At 46.2% G+C, this 13,728-nt stretch overlaps 1 protein-coding gene across 1 annotated transcript in view; it reads right to left on the reverse strand.

The window, feature by feature from the left end:
- Positions 1–13,728, reverse strand: part of SLC37A1 (solute carrier family 37 member 1) — a 60,198-nt gene that overhangs the window by 14,012 nt on the left and 32,458 nt on the right. Inside the window, exons 15-17 of the mRNA XM_060234217.1 lie at positions 13,221–13,269; positions 12,401–12,474; positions 4,206–4,284 (exon numbers count right to left, since the gene is read on the reverse strand). Coding sequence (XP_060090200.1) covers positions 4,206–4,284; positions 12,401–12,474; positions 13,221–13,269 — 202 coding nt within the window. The remainder of the gene's footprint in view (positions 1–4,205; positions 4,285–12,400; positions 12,475–13,220; positions 13,270–13,728) is intronic.

Raw genomic sequence — 13,728 nt, forward strand, 5'->3', positions numbered from 1 at the left:
GAGGACGGTAAGCAGTGGGGTGCCGCAGGGCTCGGTACTGGGTCCCATGCTCTTTAACTTGTTCATAAATGATTTAGAGTTGGGAGAAAGCAGTGAAGTGGCCAAGTTTGCGGATGACACTAAATTGTTCAGGGTGGTGAGAACCAGAGAGGATTGTGAGGAACTCCAAAGGGATCTGTTGAGGCTGGGTGAGTGGGCGTCAACGTGGCAGATGTGGTTCAATGTGGCCAAGTGCAAAGTAATGCACATTGGGGCCAAGAATCCCAGCTACAAATACAAGTTGATGGGGGTGTGAACTGGCAGAGACTGACCAAGAGAGAGATCTTGGGGTCGTGGTAGATAACTCACTGAAAATGTCAAGACAGTGTGCGTTTGCAATATAAAAGGCCAACGCCATGCTGGGAATTATTAGGAAGGGAACTGAAAACAAATCAGCCAGTATCATAATGCCCCTGTATAAATCGATGGTGCGGTCTCATTTGGAGTACTGTGTGCAGTTCTGGTTGCCGCACCTCAAAAAGGATATTATAGCATTGGAGAAAGTCCAGAAAAGGGCAACTAGAATGATGAAGAAAGGGCAACTAGAATGATGAAGAAAGGGCAAATAGAATGATGAAGAAAGGTTGAAACGCTTGGGACTCTTTAGCTTGGAGAAACGTCGACTGCGGGGTGACATGATAGAGGTTTACAAGATAATGCATGGGATGGAGAAAGTAGAGAAAGAAGTACTTTTCTCCCTTTCTCACAATACAAGAACTCGTGGACATTCGATGAAATTGCTGAGCAGAAAGGTTAAAACGGATAAAAGGAAGTACTTCTTCACCCAAAGGGTGATTAACATGTGGAATTCACTGCCACAGGAGGTGGTGGCGGCCACAAGCATAGCCACCTTCAAGAGGGGTTTAGATAAAAATATGGAGCACAGGTCCATCAGTGGCTATTAGCCACAGTGTGTGTGTATATATATAAAATTTTTTGCCACTGTGTGACACAGAGTGTTGGACTGGATGGGCCGTTGGCCTGATCCAACATGGCTTCTCTTATGTTCTTATGTTCAACTCCAACAGCCCCCAAGCTGGCGGCCACAGCGATTCCGACCCTCGCTGTTCTGCCGGAACATGAGGCAACCAGAAACCTTGAACCACTGACAGATGATCCAGCATCACTGACCCCTCCACTCGCCGCACCGGAAGTCACTGCCGCCCTCTCCTGCACGCAGGCGATCAACATGGGAGTATCGCAAGCCTGCGTACTTAAGAGACTATGTGTGTCAGGGCTTGTGAACTTGGAGGGGAGGGATGTTAGGTATGTGGACTCAAGTGAGAACTGAATTGGGTGTTTCTGCATGGCTCACTGGAGCCAGACGACCAGAGCTTGGGGACTTGGGAACAATAGGCAGCAGGATCCAAATCCCTGATACCCTGTTCCAATTACAAGCCCCCTGCTGGTTTGAATGGATCAATAGAACGCTAGCGCGGGAACCCTGACATGTGTATAAGGTTGGCCACGTTGGCCCTTTTCCCAGTCTTGTACGTAGGCCTCACTATACTGAAATCAATAAAGGGCTTATGATTCACTACCACCTCGCCTCCTCCATGTATGAAACCCACTATATTATACAGTTTCTCATAATGGACTTCCAGCAAAACAGTAGTGAGCTAACAACTATTTACTGTTGTCTTTGGAGGCAGTGGAAATCCACTCAAAACATAGATTATTGCATCACAAATATTCAGGAAATATATATGTATTTTAAAGCTAAGACATCTCTCTGTCTCTTTAAATAAAATTGAGATAAGGCATATATAGAATCTGTTAAGTATAAATCTTCTCTAATCAAATTATTGGCTCTTGAATTTCTCCCAGTGATCTAAGAACTTGTAATACACATCTGTTTTCTTGAGAACTTTCCAGTAAGTATTTTCCTCCTGCCATTATAATTCTTATGATTACTAGACCAACTCTTCATTTGGGTTTTATACAGAAGAGATTCAATTCAGAGATTTCATTAAGAAATATCTTGTCGATAATGATAACTTTTGGGCAATTTTACGTCATGTCAGACTGTGAACCTAAAATATTTAGTTGTCCCTCATATGTTTGTGTCTTCTGTAATCATTTAGTTTGTATTATTTATATTATCAAAATAATGGGTTTTCTCTTTATATTGTAACATAAAATGCTGGGGGGGTTTTGCTGTCCCTGTTATTGGCTTTCTGACACATGTTTTGAATGGACTCCTGGGTCTCCTGTGGTGTTTTAGTTCAGAATTTACACCACCTCTTTCATCAGTTGTAATTAAGTCATCTAAGACAGTATGTTAGAAGCAGTGTTTTATTTTTGCTTTGAGTGCAAAAATGTTTATTGTGTATGCTAGAATGAACAACCTACTCTCTGGTGTGTTTTGCTGTGGGAGGATTCTACTAGGTCTCAGCCAAATCAGGCTGTGATCATATATGCTAAATAATGCAGTTTCGATGCACCTTCAAATTGGATTTTGCCAGTTCACACAGCAAAATCCAGTTGGAAAGTACATTGCAGCCTCGAAGTCTGATTGTAGCCTCAAAGCATTTCCACAGTAGTGAAATTCCCTGCATTGATGTTTTTTAAACTTGCTCATTATGTGAAATTTTTCACAGCAGATTTTTCCTCACCAGGTGCAAACCTGAAGTTTTTTCTTCTTACCCCGCATTTTCAGAACTCACCAAACGGGGGATTCCGAAAGTGTGGAGTAAGGAAAAAACTTTGGATTTGTGCCTGTGGAGGAAAAATCTACCGCAGAAAATTTCACATAACATACAGTTTTTAAAACATAAATGAGGAGAATTTCACCACTGTGGAAATGGTCTATCATGCCAAAGTCCAAGCAAATACTCATTGACCAATTTCACGCTAGACCTTTAATCCTGGTTTAGCCCTGTCCCCAAACTGGCATTCTGCACAAGAATCATAGAATCAGATAAACCAACTTTATGACTCTGTGATTTTAGTGTAGAATGTCAGCATGGGGACTGAAATAAACCAGGATTAAAGGTCTAGTGCGAAATTGGGCATTATCAGGGCTTTTTTTGTAGCAGGAACTCCTTTGCATATTAGGCCACACACCCCTGATGTAGCTAATCCTCCTGCAGCTTACAGTAGGCCCTGTACTAAGAGCCCTATAAACTCTTGGAGATTGGCTACAACAGGGGTGTGTGGCCTAATATGCAAAGGAGTTCCTGCTAAAAAAAAAGCCCCGCTCAATAAAGTAATTAAGAGTGCTACTTAGCAGCTGATGGCAAAAAAACCCAATAGCATATTTTAAAGAGCAACATTTTTAGCAGATCTACTCAGAATCCTATTGAAGTCTATTCAATGGGGATTATTCCTAGGAAATTATTCTTAGCATGGCACAGTGTGAATTTAGTCCTAGTGGGCAATCTGGAATAACTTTGTGTAAACCAATTTACTAATGATCCTCTGGAGTTCCAATGGGGTAAGACTCTCCAAAGTATACTTGTCTGTGTACTGTGTACAGGGGATGTGAAATCATAAAGGCACAGCTTCTAAAAGTGAAGGTACTCTGAGCAGATCAAGGGGTGGAAGGGATTGGATACAAGCTTCTCTCCCACCACTGGAAATGGGAAAAAACCTTATTTCTCCATCATTGTGGTGAAGAATTCCTTAGCAATGTAGAAGAAGAAGATGATGATATTGGATTTATATCCCGCCCTCCACTCCGAAGAGTCTCAGAGCGGCTCACAATCTCCTTTACTTTCCTCCCCCACAACAGACACCCTGTGAGGTGCGTGGGGCTGGAAAGGGCTCTCACAGCAGCTGCCCTTTCAAGGACAACCTCTGCCAGAGCTATGGCTGACCCAAGGCCATTCCAGCAGGTGCAAGTGGAGGAGTGGGGAATCAAACCCGGTTCTCCCAGATAAGAGTCCGCACACTTAACCACTACACCAAACTGGCTAATTGAGTGAGGGGGGGAGGACAGACAAGAACTACATACACACTTGCTGGGCCACCTTTACACATTCAGCAGATGCATGTGTAAGAATCTGCAAGAGTCCATACCCTTAGGACATGCAACTAGCTGGGTTTTTTTAATCACCTGTTGAAGAACTGAGGAACTACAAGCCTGATTTCTGCATTAGAAAATAGACTGAGTCAACAGTATGTCTTCTGATCTTAAAGTGTGGGTATCGGGAATGGCAACTTACCTACAGAACCTGTTCCATCAATGATGGCTGTAACTGTGGAAAGTGCTCTTGCATTTCCCTTGAGACTTTTATGAGTGCCCTTCAAGACAAAAACATTCACTTCTCAGTAATTTAAATACAGGAATACTAATAATAATCTCTCATTTACATTTCTCCTTTTATCCCCTCATTGAAAATGTATTAAAAATATTACTAAACAGATGGAACGGAACACATTCAGGAAAAGTGATCTGTCAGAGTCGGTTGGTTTCAAACAATTATGTGTGCACTGGAACTTTTAAAGATTTGAGGTGAACTTTATCATGAAAGCTTTTAAAAATGGTTTTTGTATCATGAAACAAATCTCATAAAGCCATGTTTCTGAGATCAATTTCTATGTATACATGCTTAACCTAAAAGAGCCAACATATACATTACAAATATATTTGGGCTTTAGGAACTTTCCCCCATTGTATATTTACTCTACCTTTTCTCCACCAAGGTAAAAAAGGGTAAAGGTAGTTCCCTTTGCAAGCACCACTCATTTCTGACTCGGGTGACGTCGCATCATGTTTTCATGGCAGACGTTTTATGGGATGGTTTGCCATTGCCTTCCCCAGTTTACTATTTACTATTTACAATATTACAATTTACATTCTCCACCAAACCAACACCAATAATCTGTTTCATAGATCAGCATCACACAGAGATTCTTATGCATAGTTAAATGCTTTCTCCTGCTACATTTGAATGTAGTGAGTGTAGTGCTTGTCCTATGGTTCTAATACTACTGTTGGGTCTCTCTGACCTAAAATAACACAGAGGACCCTATTATTAAAACTAGGCATCAGTTTTTCTTGAACTTCTGCAGTCAGACTGTGAAATGGGACATCTGACACATTCAGTGGTGGACTTCTCACAGCAAGCATTCACTCTACCTAAGTTTTCGTTGGTGGAAAGAAAAAGCCCCTATAAGCTTCAGGAACTTAACCCTTCCTGGAAACTTGTCTCCCTTTCAAGTATCCAACATGTCCAATGATGCCCACTATATAGCCTGAGAGCAGCATTACAAGAAATAAATGGCCAGTGCCAAAAAATCAATAACTATATGTCTGTTTCCCCACCTTCTTTATAATATCTACTTGCTCCTAATGCCACAGCTTTCTACTTTCCCCCATTTTGACTCCACACCATTGGCTGGTAGGGGACAGGGAAACATAGAATGCTGTGATATAATAAAACTAATCTACTGTACTGTGTTACGGAAGGGAGAAGGGAGCTAAACACTGAGATGCCATTTTTTGCAACCACAGTGGATAATTCCCATTTAGCAGAACCCAATATTGAGGCATTGTATGTAATATTTTGTGACCAGCTGTTGGATTTTCTTGCTTCACACTCTTGCACACAGAATACATACCTTGAAAATCACAGACATCTTTTTAATGAATTCATATATTACAACTACTCTGTTGAGAATTAACATGAAATGCTGTAAAATTAAACTACAAAAAGCTTTTCCCCAGTAAACCAAGACTGTTCATTATTATTATTATTATTATTAATAAATAATTATTATTATCTGTTTATTTATATTCTGCCCATTCCCCATAGGAGCTCAGAGCGAAGAACAACATGAATAATAGAATCACAATAAAATCAACATAACAATAAAACAGCATAACAGTAAAAAACGATTACAATGTTCAATCCAACAGAATAGTTCAGCAGGACCAAGATGGTATAACAATACGATGCAGCAAAACAGCACAATAGGATAGTGCAGTAGGGGAGACCAACTGATCTAGTGAATAGATGCCCGCTGCCTCACCCCAAAACCTGGCGGAACAGCTCCGTTTTACAGGCCCTGTGAAAGGCTAACAAGACAGGTAGTGCCTGGATCGCCATAGGGAGCTGATTCCACCGGGTTGGGGCCAGGACTGAGAAAGACCTGGTCCTGGTAGAGGCAAGACAGGCATCAGAAGATCTTGGGAGGCAGAGTGAAACGACCTCTGGGGCATATGCGGGAAGAGACAGGACTAAATCAACAGGACTATGCAAATAGTATGTGGATCACAAGAATGTAAGGAAATATATAATTTAGACAGTTGCACAAAGCCTTTTAACATGGACCAGTAGAGTTCAATCATTTGTTGTCTAAAACTATTAACATCAAAGATGTTTCTTTCTTGGTCTTTGCAATATGGGAGCTGTAATGTACTGAGTTACTAGACTTCTAGAAGGTAACAGGCTTTATTGGCGAGTACATCACAAAGAGAAAATGGCGGGTCCGGGTCCCCGATTATATACATCTCCCGGAACCACCCTCTTACCTGGCCAGGTCCAATCCTGGCCAGTTAAACTTCCCGGCACAGATCTTCATAAGTGGAGTGTATTTACATCCGGTGACCTGTGGTCTCCCACTGGTCACCTCCGCACGCACGCAAGTGCGCTGTGTTGTGAATTCAGGGATCGAATTGCAAGACACAACACTCCTCCCCCCCTCATTCAAGAAACAGTCTTTCAAGTAAGCCGGTGCCCTTCATTCCCTATTCGACCTCCTAGGTTTTATCTGAGGAACTGGAACGGCTGGTGTGGCTGTGGGGGCCGTTGGTTCCTCATTGTGGGGTGAAGCTAGAAGAGTGCTGTCCGGTGCCTGCAGCTGCTCCGGGACCTCTCCTTGCACCCACCCGCTGCTGGGCTCCTCTGCCCGCAGAGTCAGCATGGCTGGCACTGGCTGGGAAGAACTGGGTGGCTTCTGGTGGCGTTACCACTATTACCCTGCTACCTGCTCCCCCAGTCTCTGCCTGTTCTTCCGGCAAGGTGCGGCGGCGCAGCTGATCAATGTGCCTCCTAAGGATCTGCCCCCCCTCTGATGAGACCTTGTAAGAGTGGGACCCAGTGACCCACAGCACCCGGGCTGGTAACCACTCCCACCTACTTGCAAAGTTCTTCACGTAGATCGGATCCCCTGGGAAGAACCCCCTAGCGGCTTCTCTTGTCTCGGGAACTGTGGAGGTCCGGGGCCCGGTCTGGATGCAACCTATCTAGCCTAGTGGTCAACTTCTTCCCCATGAGCAGCTCTGCTGGGCTTAAATCGGTGACTGGATTGGGGGTGATTCGGTTCCCAAATAGGAAGGTTGCCAGGCAGTGGTCCCAATCTCCCTGTACTATGTGACCCAGGGCCTCCTTGGTGGTGTGCACCATGCTCTCTGCTTGGCCGTTGGTGGCTGGATGGAAGGGAGCAGACCGTATGTGCCGGATGAGGTACCTATTCAGGAACTCCTGGGAGGTAAAAGCGGTCCCGTTGTCCGTGACTAAGGTCTCGGGGATCCCGTGGGTGCAAAAGACCCTCCGTAGGGCTCTGACTGTGGCCGCGGTGGAGGTTGAAGCTATGGGAATCACCTCCAACCACTTCGTGTAGGCGTCCACCAGGATAAAGAATATTTTGCCCTGCTATGGCCCCGCAAAGTCTAGGTGTAGCCGGGACCATGGCACACGATTGGACTCCCAGCGGTGGACGGGGGCGCTGGGCGGATCTGGCTGGGACTCTTGGCTGGGTAGGCACCTTCTAACCCACCCCTCAATCTCTTCGTCCATCCCCGGCCACCATACATAACTACATGCCAGGGCCTGCGTCTCGTGCAGGCTTCAAGCACTTGCTTCCGAAGTGGGAAGAGAACCACCACGCTGCTACCCCAGAGAATGCACCCCTTGTGTATAGACAGTTCTTCCCGGCGGGATACAAATGCCCTGAAATCAGCATCCAGTTTGCCCGTGGGCCACCCTCTTCCCACCCAGTCTAAAATGCGTGCGAGAATGCGGTCTCTGCCCGTGGCCTGAGCTACCTCAGCGACGTGGAGAGGCCTCTCTGGTAGAGTCTCCAGTAGCATCATGTGGTGGGCAGGGGCTGGTCGGGGTCCATCAAGGGTAGTGGAAAGCGGCTGAGGGCATCTGCATGTCCCATTGCTTTACCAGGGCGGTGGACTAGCTTATACATGTACAAGTTGAGGAACTGGTTCCACCTCAGGATGCGCTGTGACAGGATTTGCGGTGTCTGGTGGTCCAGGGCGAGGAGGCCTAGCAGCGGCTTGTGGTCCGTGGCAATCGTGAAATGCCTGCCGTAGAGGTAGTCATTGAATTTGTACACGCCCGCCACGATTGCCAACGACTCCTTGTCTATTTGGGCATAGTTTCGCTCCGGGGGGGGGGGGTCAGGGTCCGAGAGTAGTAGGCCACGGGGACTTCCCTCCTATCCGGAAGTTGATGCCCCAGGACGGCACCCACCCCGTACGGGGAAGCGTCGCAGGCTAGAATCACTGGAAGGGACTCATCAAAATGGTGGAGCACCGCATTGGAAACCAGGATGTCCTTGACTGTCTGAAAAGAGGCAGCCTGATTTTTTCCCCAGACCCACGGGGCTTGTTTATCGAGGAGCCTATGTAGGGGTTCTGCAAGGGCAGCTTTGTGGGGCAAGAAGGAATGATAAAAGTTCAAGAATCACATGAAACTTTGCAGCTCCGCCTTGCACATGGGGGCCAGGGCGTGGACTATCGCCCTGGTTTTGTCTGCCGTCGGGTGTATTCCTGTGGCATCCACTGCAAACCCCAAGAACTCCACCCTTGGCACCCCGAGAGAGCACTTCTCCCGCTTCACCTTAAGTCCCGCCGTATGAAAGTGGCGGAGTACCTCTTGCAGACAGCAGCTGAACTCTTTGGTGTCCGGGGCAGCGATCAAAACGTCATCGAAAAAAGGTTGTACTCCGGAAATCCCTTTAAGGAGAGAGTCTATGATGCTCTGAAAGAGTCCCAGAGCCACGCTAACCCCAAATTGCAATTGCCACACCCTGAAAGCTCCCCTATGCATCACTATTATTTGAGCCTCAGCTGTCTCAGCATCCACTGGGAGCTGCTGGTATGCTTGGGCCAGGTCCAGCTTCCCAAAAACCTTAGAGCCGGCTAAGGATGCAAGAACGTGGCTGACCGCTGGGATGGGGTATGGGTTGTCCTGGAGCGCTTTATTTATTGTGCATTTATAGTCTGCGCATATGCGCACGTCCCCATTTGGCTTAATGGGAGTGACTATGGGGGTCTCCCATGCCATGTAGGATACCAGCTCTAGCACTCCCTGGGCCACGAGGCAGTCCAGCTCTGCTTCTATTTTTGGTTTTAGAGCGAACTCACTTGGCCTTCAGCCTTATTGGTCTCACTTGGGGGTCGAGCTGTAAGGTGATGAGAAGCCCCTTGTAGCACCCCAGCGACCCATCAAATACCTCTGGGAATTCCTGGCACGATTTTCAAAATTGTGCCTTTGTATTTGCTGCACCTCGACTATTTGTATGCCCAGAGGTCTAAACCAGGCCAGCTCCAGTAATGTGGTGAGCTGGCGCTTGACCACAAGTATGTCCAGTACACCCTTAAAGTTCTAGAACTCTACCCTCACAGTGGCCCATCCCAGAATCTGTACGGGGTTTTTCTGGAAGTCTCGCAGGATGAAATCAGCAGGCTGCAACTGGGCCCTGCCGTGGGGGCAGAGTTTTCTTAGGGACTCCTCCAAGATTATGGAGATGGAGATGGAGGATCCCAAGTCCAGCTCCATTAGGCAGGGAGCACCCTCAATTTGGACCGACACCTTGACCTTATCCGGGGTGGCTAGGGGCAAATTCATTACCTGGATGCTGGTTGATGCAGTCATGTGAGCATCTATCGAGTCATGGTGAGTGGACTGGTGTCTGCGGTTGGTCTTGGCCCCGCAAGCACGTGCGATGTGGCCTACTTTTCCGCAGTTCCTACAGTCAACGTTGCAATAGGGGCAGTTCCGTCACTCATGTTGGTCTCCACAGGTGGCACACTTTGTGCTGGCAGGCCTCTCTGTAGCTCGTGGCCGGGTGAAAGATTTCGGCCCATTTCCTGGTTGGCGGCGGAGCTGGTGTGCCTCTTCCTCCTCGGGGTCTCCCGATGCCATCTCCTCCTGGTGGACGGCTTCCGCTTGAGGGCTGGAGTGAGCCTTGGCGGCTCTCTCGAACGTGGTGGCTTCATTGAAGGCGAGTTGGAGGGTCAGCTCTTCCTTTGTGAAAAGCTTTTGCTGTAGCCTTTCGTCCCGGAGGCCCCAGACAAATCGATCCCTCAGGGCTTCCTCCAGCTTGTCAAAGCTGCAGTTTCCCATGATTTGGTGGAGAGTGGCCAGGTAGGCGGCGGCCGTCTCTCCCACCCCTTGATCTCTCTTGTGGAACAGGAATTGGCGGGCAATGATGGATGGCTGGGGCGAGAAATGCCCAGTCAGGAGTTTGACTACCTCCTTGTACATTTTCGCGGTGACGTGTGCGGGGGCCGAGAGACCTTTGGCAATCTCAAATGTGGGATCCCTGCAGACACTCAGGAGCACATCTCGCTTCTGGCTGTCGTCCGTAATCATGTTCGCTCGTAGGTAGCAGTTGACACGCTCTGCATAGGTCTCCCACCTTTTGGGTTTGGAAGGGTCAAACTCTGCGATGTAGCCCGTCATTCCGCTCAGGGTTGCCATGGTGGCGGCAGGTGCTCCTGCCTCTCTGGTCTGCATGCCTTCTTCGTCCCCCGCCAGGTCGGCGATTTCCTGATGGGGAAACTACCTGGCTAGGATCCCATCCTCGTCGCCAGTGTAATGTACTGAGTTACCAGACTTGTAGAAGGCAACATGCTTTATTGGCAAGTACATCACAAAGAGAAAATGGCAGGGCTGGATCCCCGATTATATACATCTCCCGGAACCACCCTCTTACCTGGCCAGGTCCAATCCTGGCCAGTTAAACTTCCCGCCACAGATCTTCATAGGCGGAGTGTATTTACTTACATAGGTGACCTGCGGTCTCCCACTGGTCACCTCTGCACGCACGCACACACGCTGTGTTGTGAATTCAGGGACCAAATTGCAAGACACAACAGGAGCTCTCCTCTTTCTAGAAGTCACAGCAAATAAAGTCCTGACTCACTGGGAGATGTCCACTGTGGTCTGGGAGGAAAGCAAGGAGAAGGAAACTTGTTTAGAAGCCTTGTGCTGCTCTCAGGCTTGGAATGGCAGGGCCAGTGACAGTGATTGGGCATCTGCGACTAGAGAAGATGTTGTGACTCAGGGTTTTTTAAACAGAAAAAGCCCAGCAGGAACTCATTTGCATATTAGGCCACACCTGTTCAGTAGTTTACTTTCCACATGTTGACACAGAACAGTTACAGTGCCATCAGCTGCATTTAATGGATGTGTGTTCTGACACAACTTAGTGAGAGACCTTGTTTCCCCCCTCCCCCCAAAACATGGCCAGAGAGACAGAGCCACATGCTGTGGAGTGGGCAGCATCAAGTCCAGCTTCTCCTGTTCTCTTCACAAGTCTGTTGGAGGCTGGAGGTGGCAGAAAGGATGCAGCATGAGGTCTGAAAGTACATGGCTGCCTAGTACCTTCCCTCTGCTGGAGACCTTTTTTTTGAGCTGGAGCCCTGGCCAAGCCAGCTGGAACTGTGTTCCTGCTAAAAACCCCTCCTGGTTGTGAGGATAAAATGGGGGACTACTTGAGCTCCTTGGAGGAAAATCAGGATAAAAATGTGCTCAAACAACAAATTTGATTTTCACTAATTTTCTATTTCACTGGAGAACTTCATATTGATTTGCTCTTGTGAATCTCATAAAAGCAATCAGGATCACCTAAGGTTCTGCAAGAGATCTGAACTGTACATAGTTTTGCAGAGGGGATATCTCTATGTACATGTTGAGACATGATCAATTTAGAATGAGGACAATGAACAGAAGAGGGAAACACAAGAGACAAATTCTTTTGTACACTGAAAGTAAAAAGAAACTGGAATACTGAGAAGACATGAACTCATTTATGGAGCTTAAAATGTACAAAGTTTAATTACAGGGTACCATGTTTGGTCTTTTACTTAAGTAATTCTTTGAACTACCACAGATAGTTCAGTATTGTTTTCCCTGTTTTCCCTGTTGCACTAATTAGTCTGTGTGAGATCATGTAACAACACAGCAATCCATCTTTGCAAGGGTTGCAAGAAACCTTAATAATATTTAAAAGCGTATGACCCTTCTATACTACTGAATGTAAGATACATCTGCATTTTGATAGTTCTGCTATTACTTTATTGTAATTGATGATCGCATTAACAATGCTTTACAGAACAGCAGGGTCTCGTTTTGGAGACTCCGAGTCACACGGAGAACATAAAATCACTCACCAAGTCAGCAGAGACAGCTGTTGTGATCAGTGCATAAGGACCATTTACAAGTGCCCCACAGATGAGCAGCATGACTTTGAAGACAGGGGAAAAAACATAAGTCTTAGATATTTAGAAGTTATGATGACTAAAATGTATGGAGTTTATAACCAATTATGCAGTGTGCACTTATTAAAAACAAACTTGCTGTAAGATTATAAACTGTTTTCCAAAATAACTAATAAGGTAACACATGGTCATGCAACAACAAAAAAGAAGTGTATTATTGGCATATACATGAAAACAGTAGTCTAGAATACAGTTACACAATGGAAAAGATTGACCATATAAAATAACTGCATACATTTTGTTTGTTAGAGCCTTGAAAACATCATGCACCCAGCAATCATGTCTGCTTCCCTGTCTCTTCCTCCACTTGTTACTTGTTTTGACATCAAAGCATCCCAGGCTAAAGTCAAGTGAAGACAGTAGTCAGTCCAGGTCATGAACTTAATTGTAGCCAGTAGCACTTTAAAGATAAAGTGAGACACTACTATATATAGCCAGTTTTCAAACTATGAACTGCCTGCAGAGAAGCAAATGAAACTGCTGTGGCAAATCATGGCTCATTAATTATGCTGCTCTCTTGAACAGGAGATTCCCGAGTGAAGAAATCAGAACGAATACCTGAACTGGCTTAGAAATATAGCTAGGAGCTGCAGTCTTAGCTTGTTGTTCAATCCTTTAGGGAATTATGAAAAACATTCCTTGACACATTTTTTTTAAATCATTACAAATGAAAACTGGAAAGTATAAAATTGGCAGAAAACTGACAACTCACCTATGGTAGCTTCGAGGCCCATTTTACTGACAGCAGAAAATAAATATAGCTGAGATAGACATAAGCAACAAACAATTAATTTAAAATCATCATGCTACTTCAGATTTTCAGTGGTAAGAACTAACTACCTTTGCTAGACATCTGTCCATATTCCAGGTTCTGAAATCTACAGGCATAGGCCTGTATAGTTCTGTACTATGCAGCTTGTGTGATCATTTGGACAGGTTTCTTACCTGTAACTGATGATCTTCGAGTGGTCATCTGTGCAGTCACACATATGGGTTTATCCGCCAGGATCGAGCCCATCTCAGAGAATTCAAAGCAATCCTAAAGCGTTATTTTTGGCGCGCCTTCCCCTCGTCCCGGGGAGGGGGCAGCGTCTGCACATGCCCAGACGAGGGGGAGGCGCCCAACCCACTCAGTTTCTTCCCGCCGCCGGGGAAGTGTATTAAATTCATAGATATGGTAGTCCAGCAGCGGGGAAGGCTGGGTGGGTATGTGTGACTGC

Source organism: Heteronotia binoei, chromosome 3 (assembly GCF_032191835.1).
Source record: "Heteronotia binoei isolate CCM8104 ecotype False Entrance Well chromosome 3, APGP_CSIRO_Hbin_v1, whole genome shotgun sequence".
NCBI classification, from domain to species: Eukaryota; Metazoa; Chordata; class Lepidosauria; order Squamata; family Gekkonidae; genus Heteronotia; species Heteronotia binoei.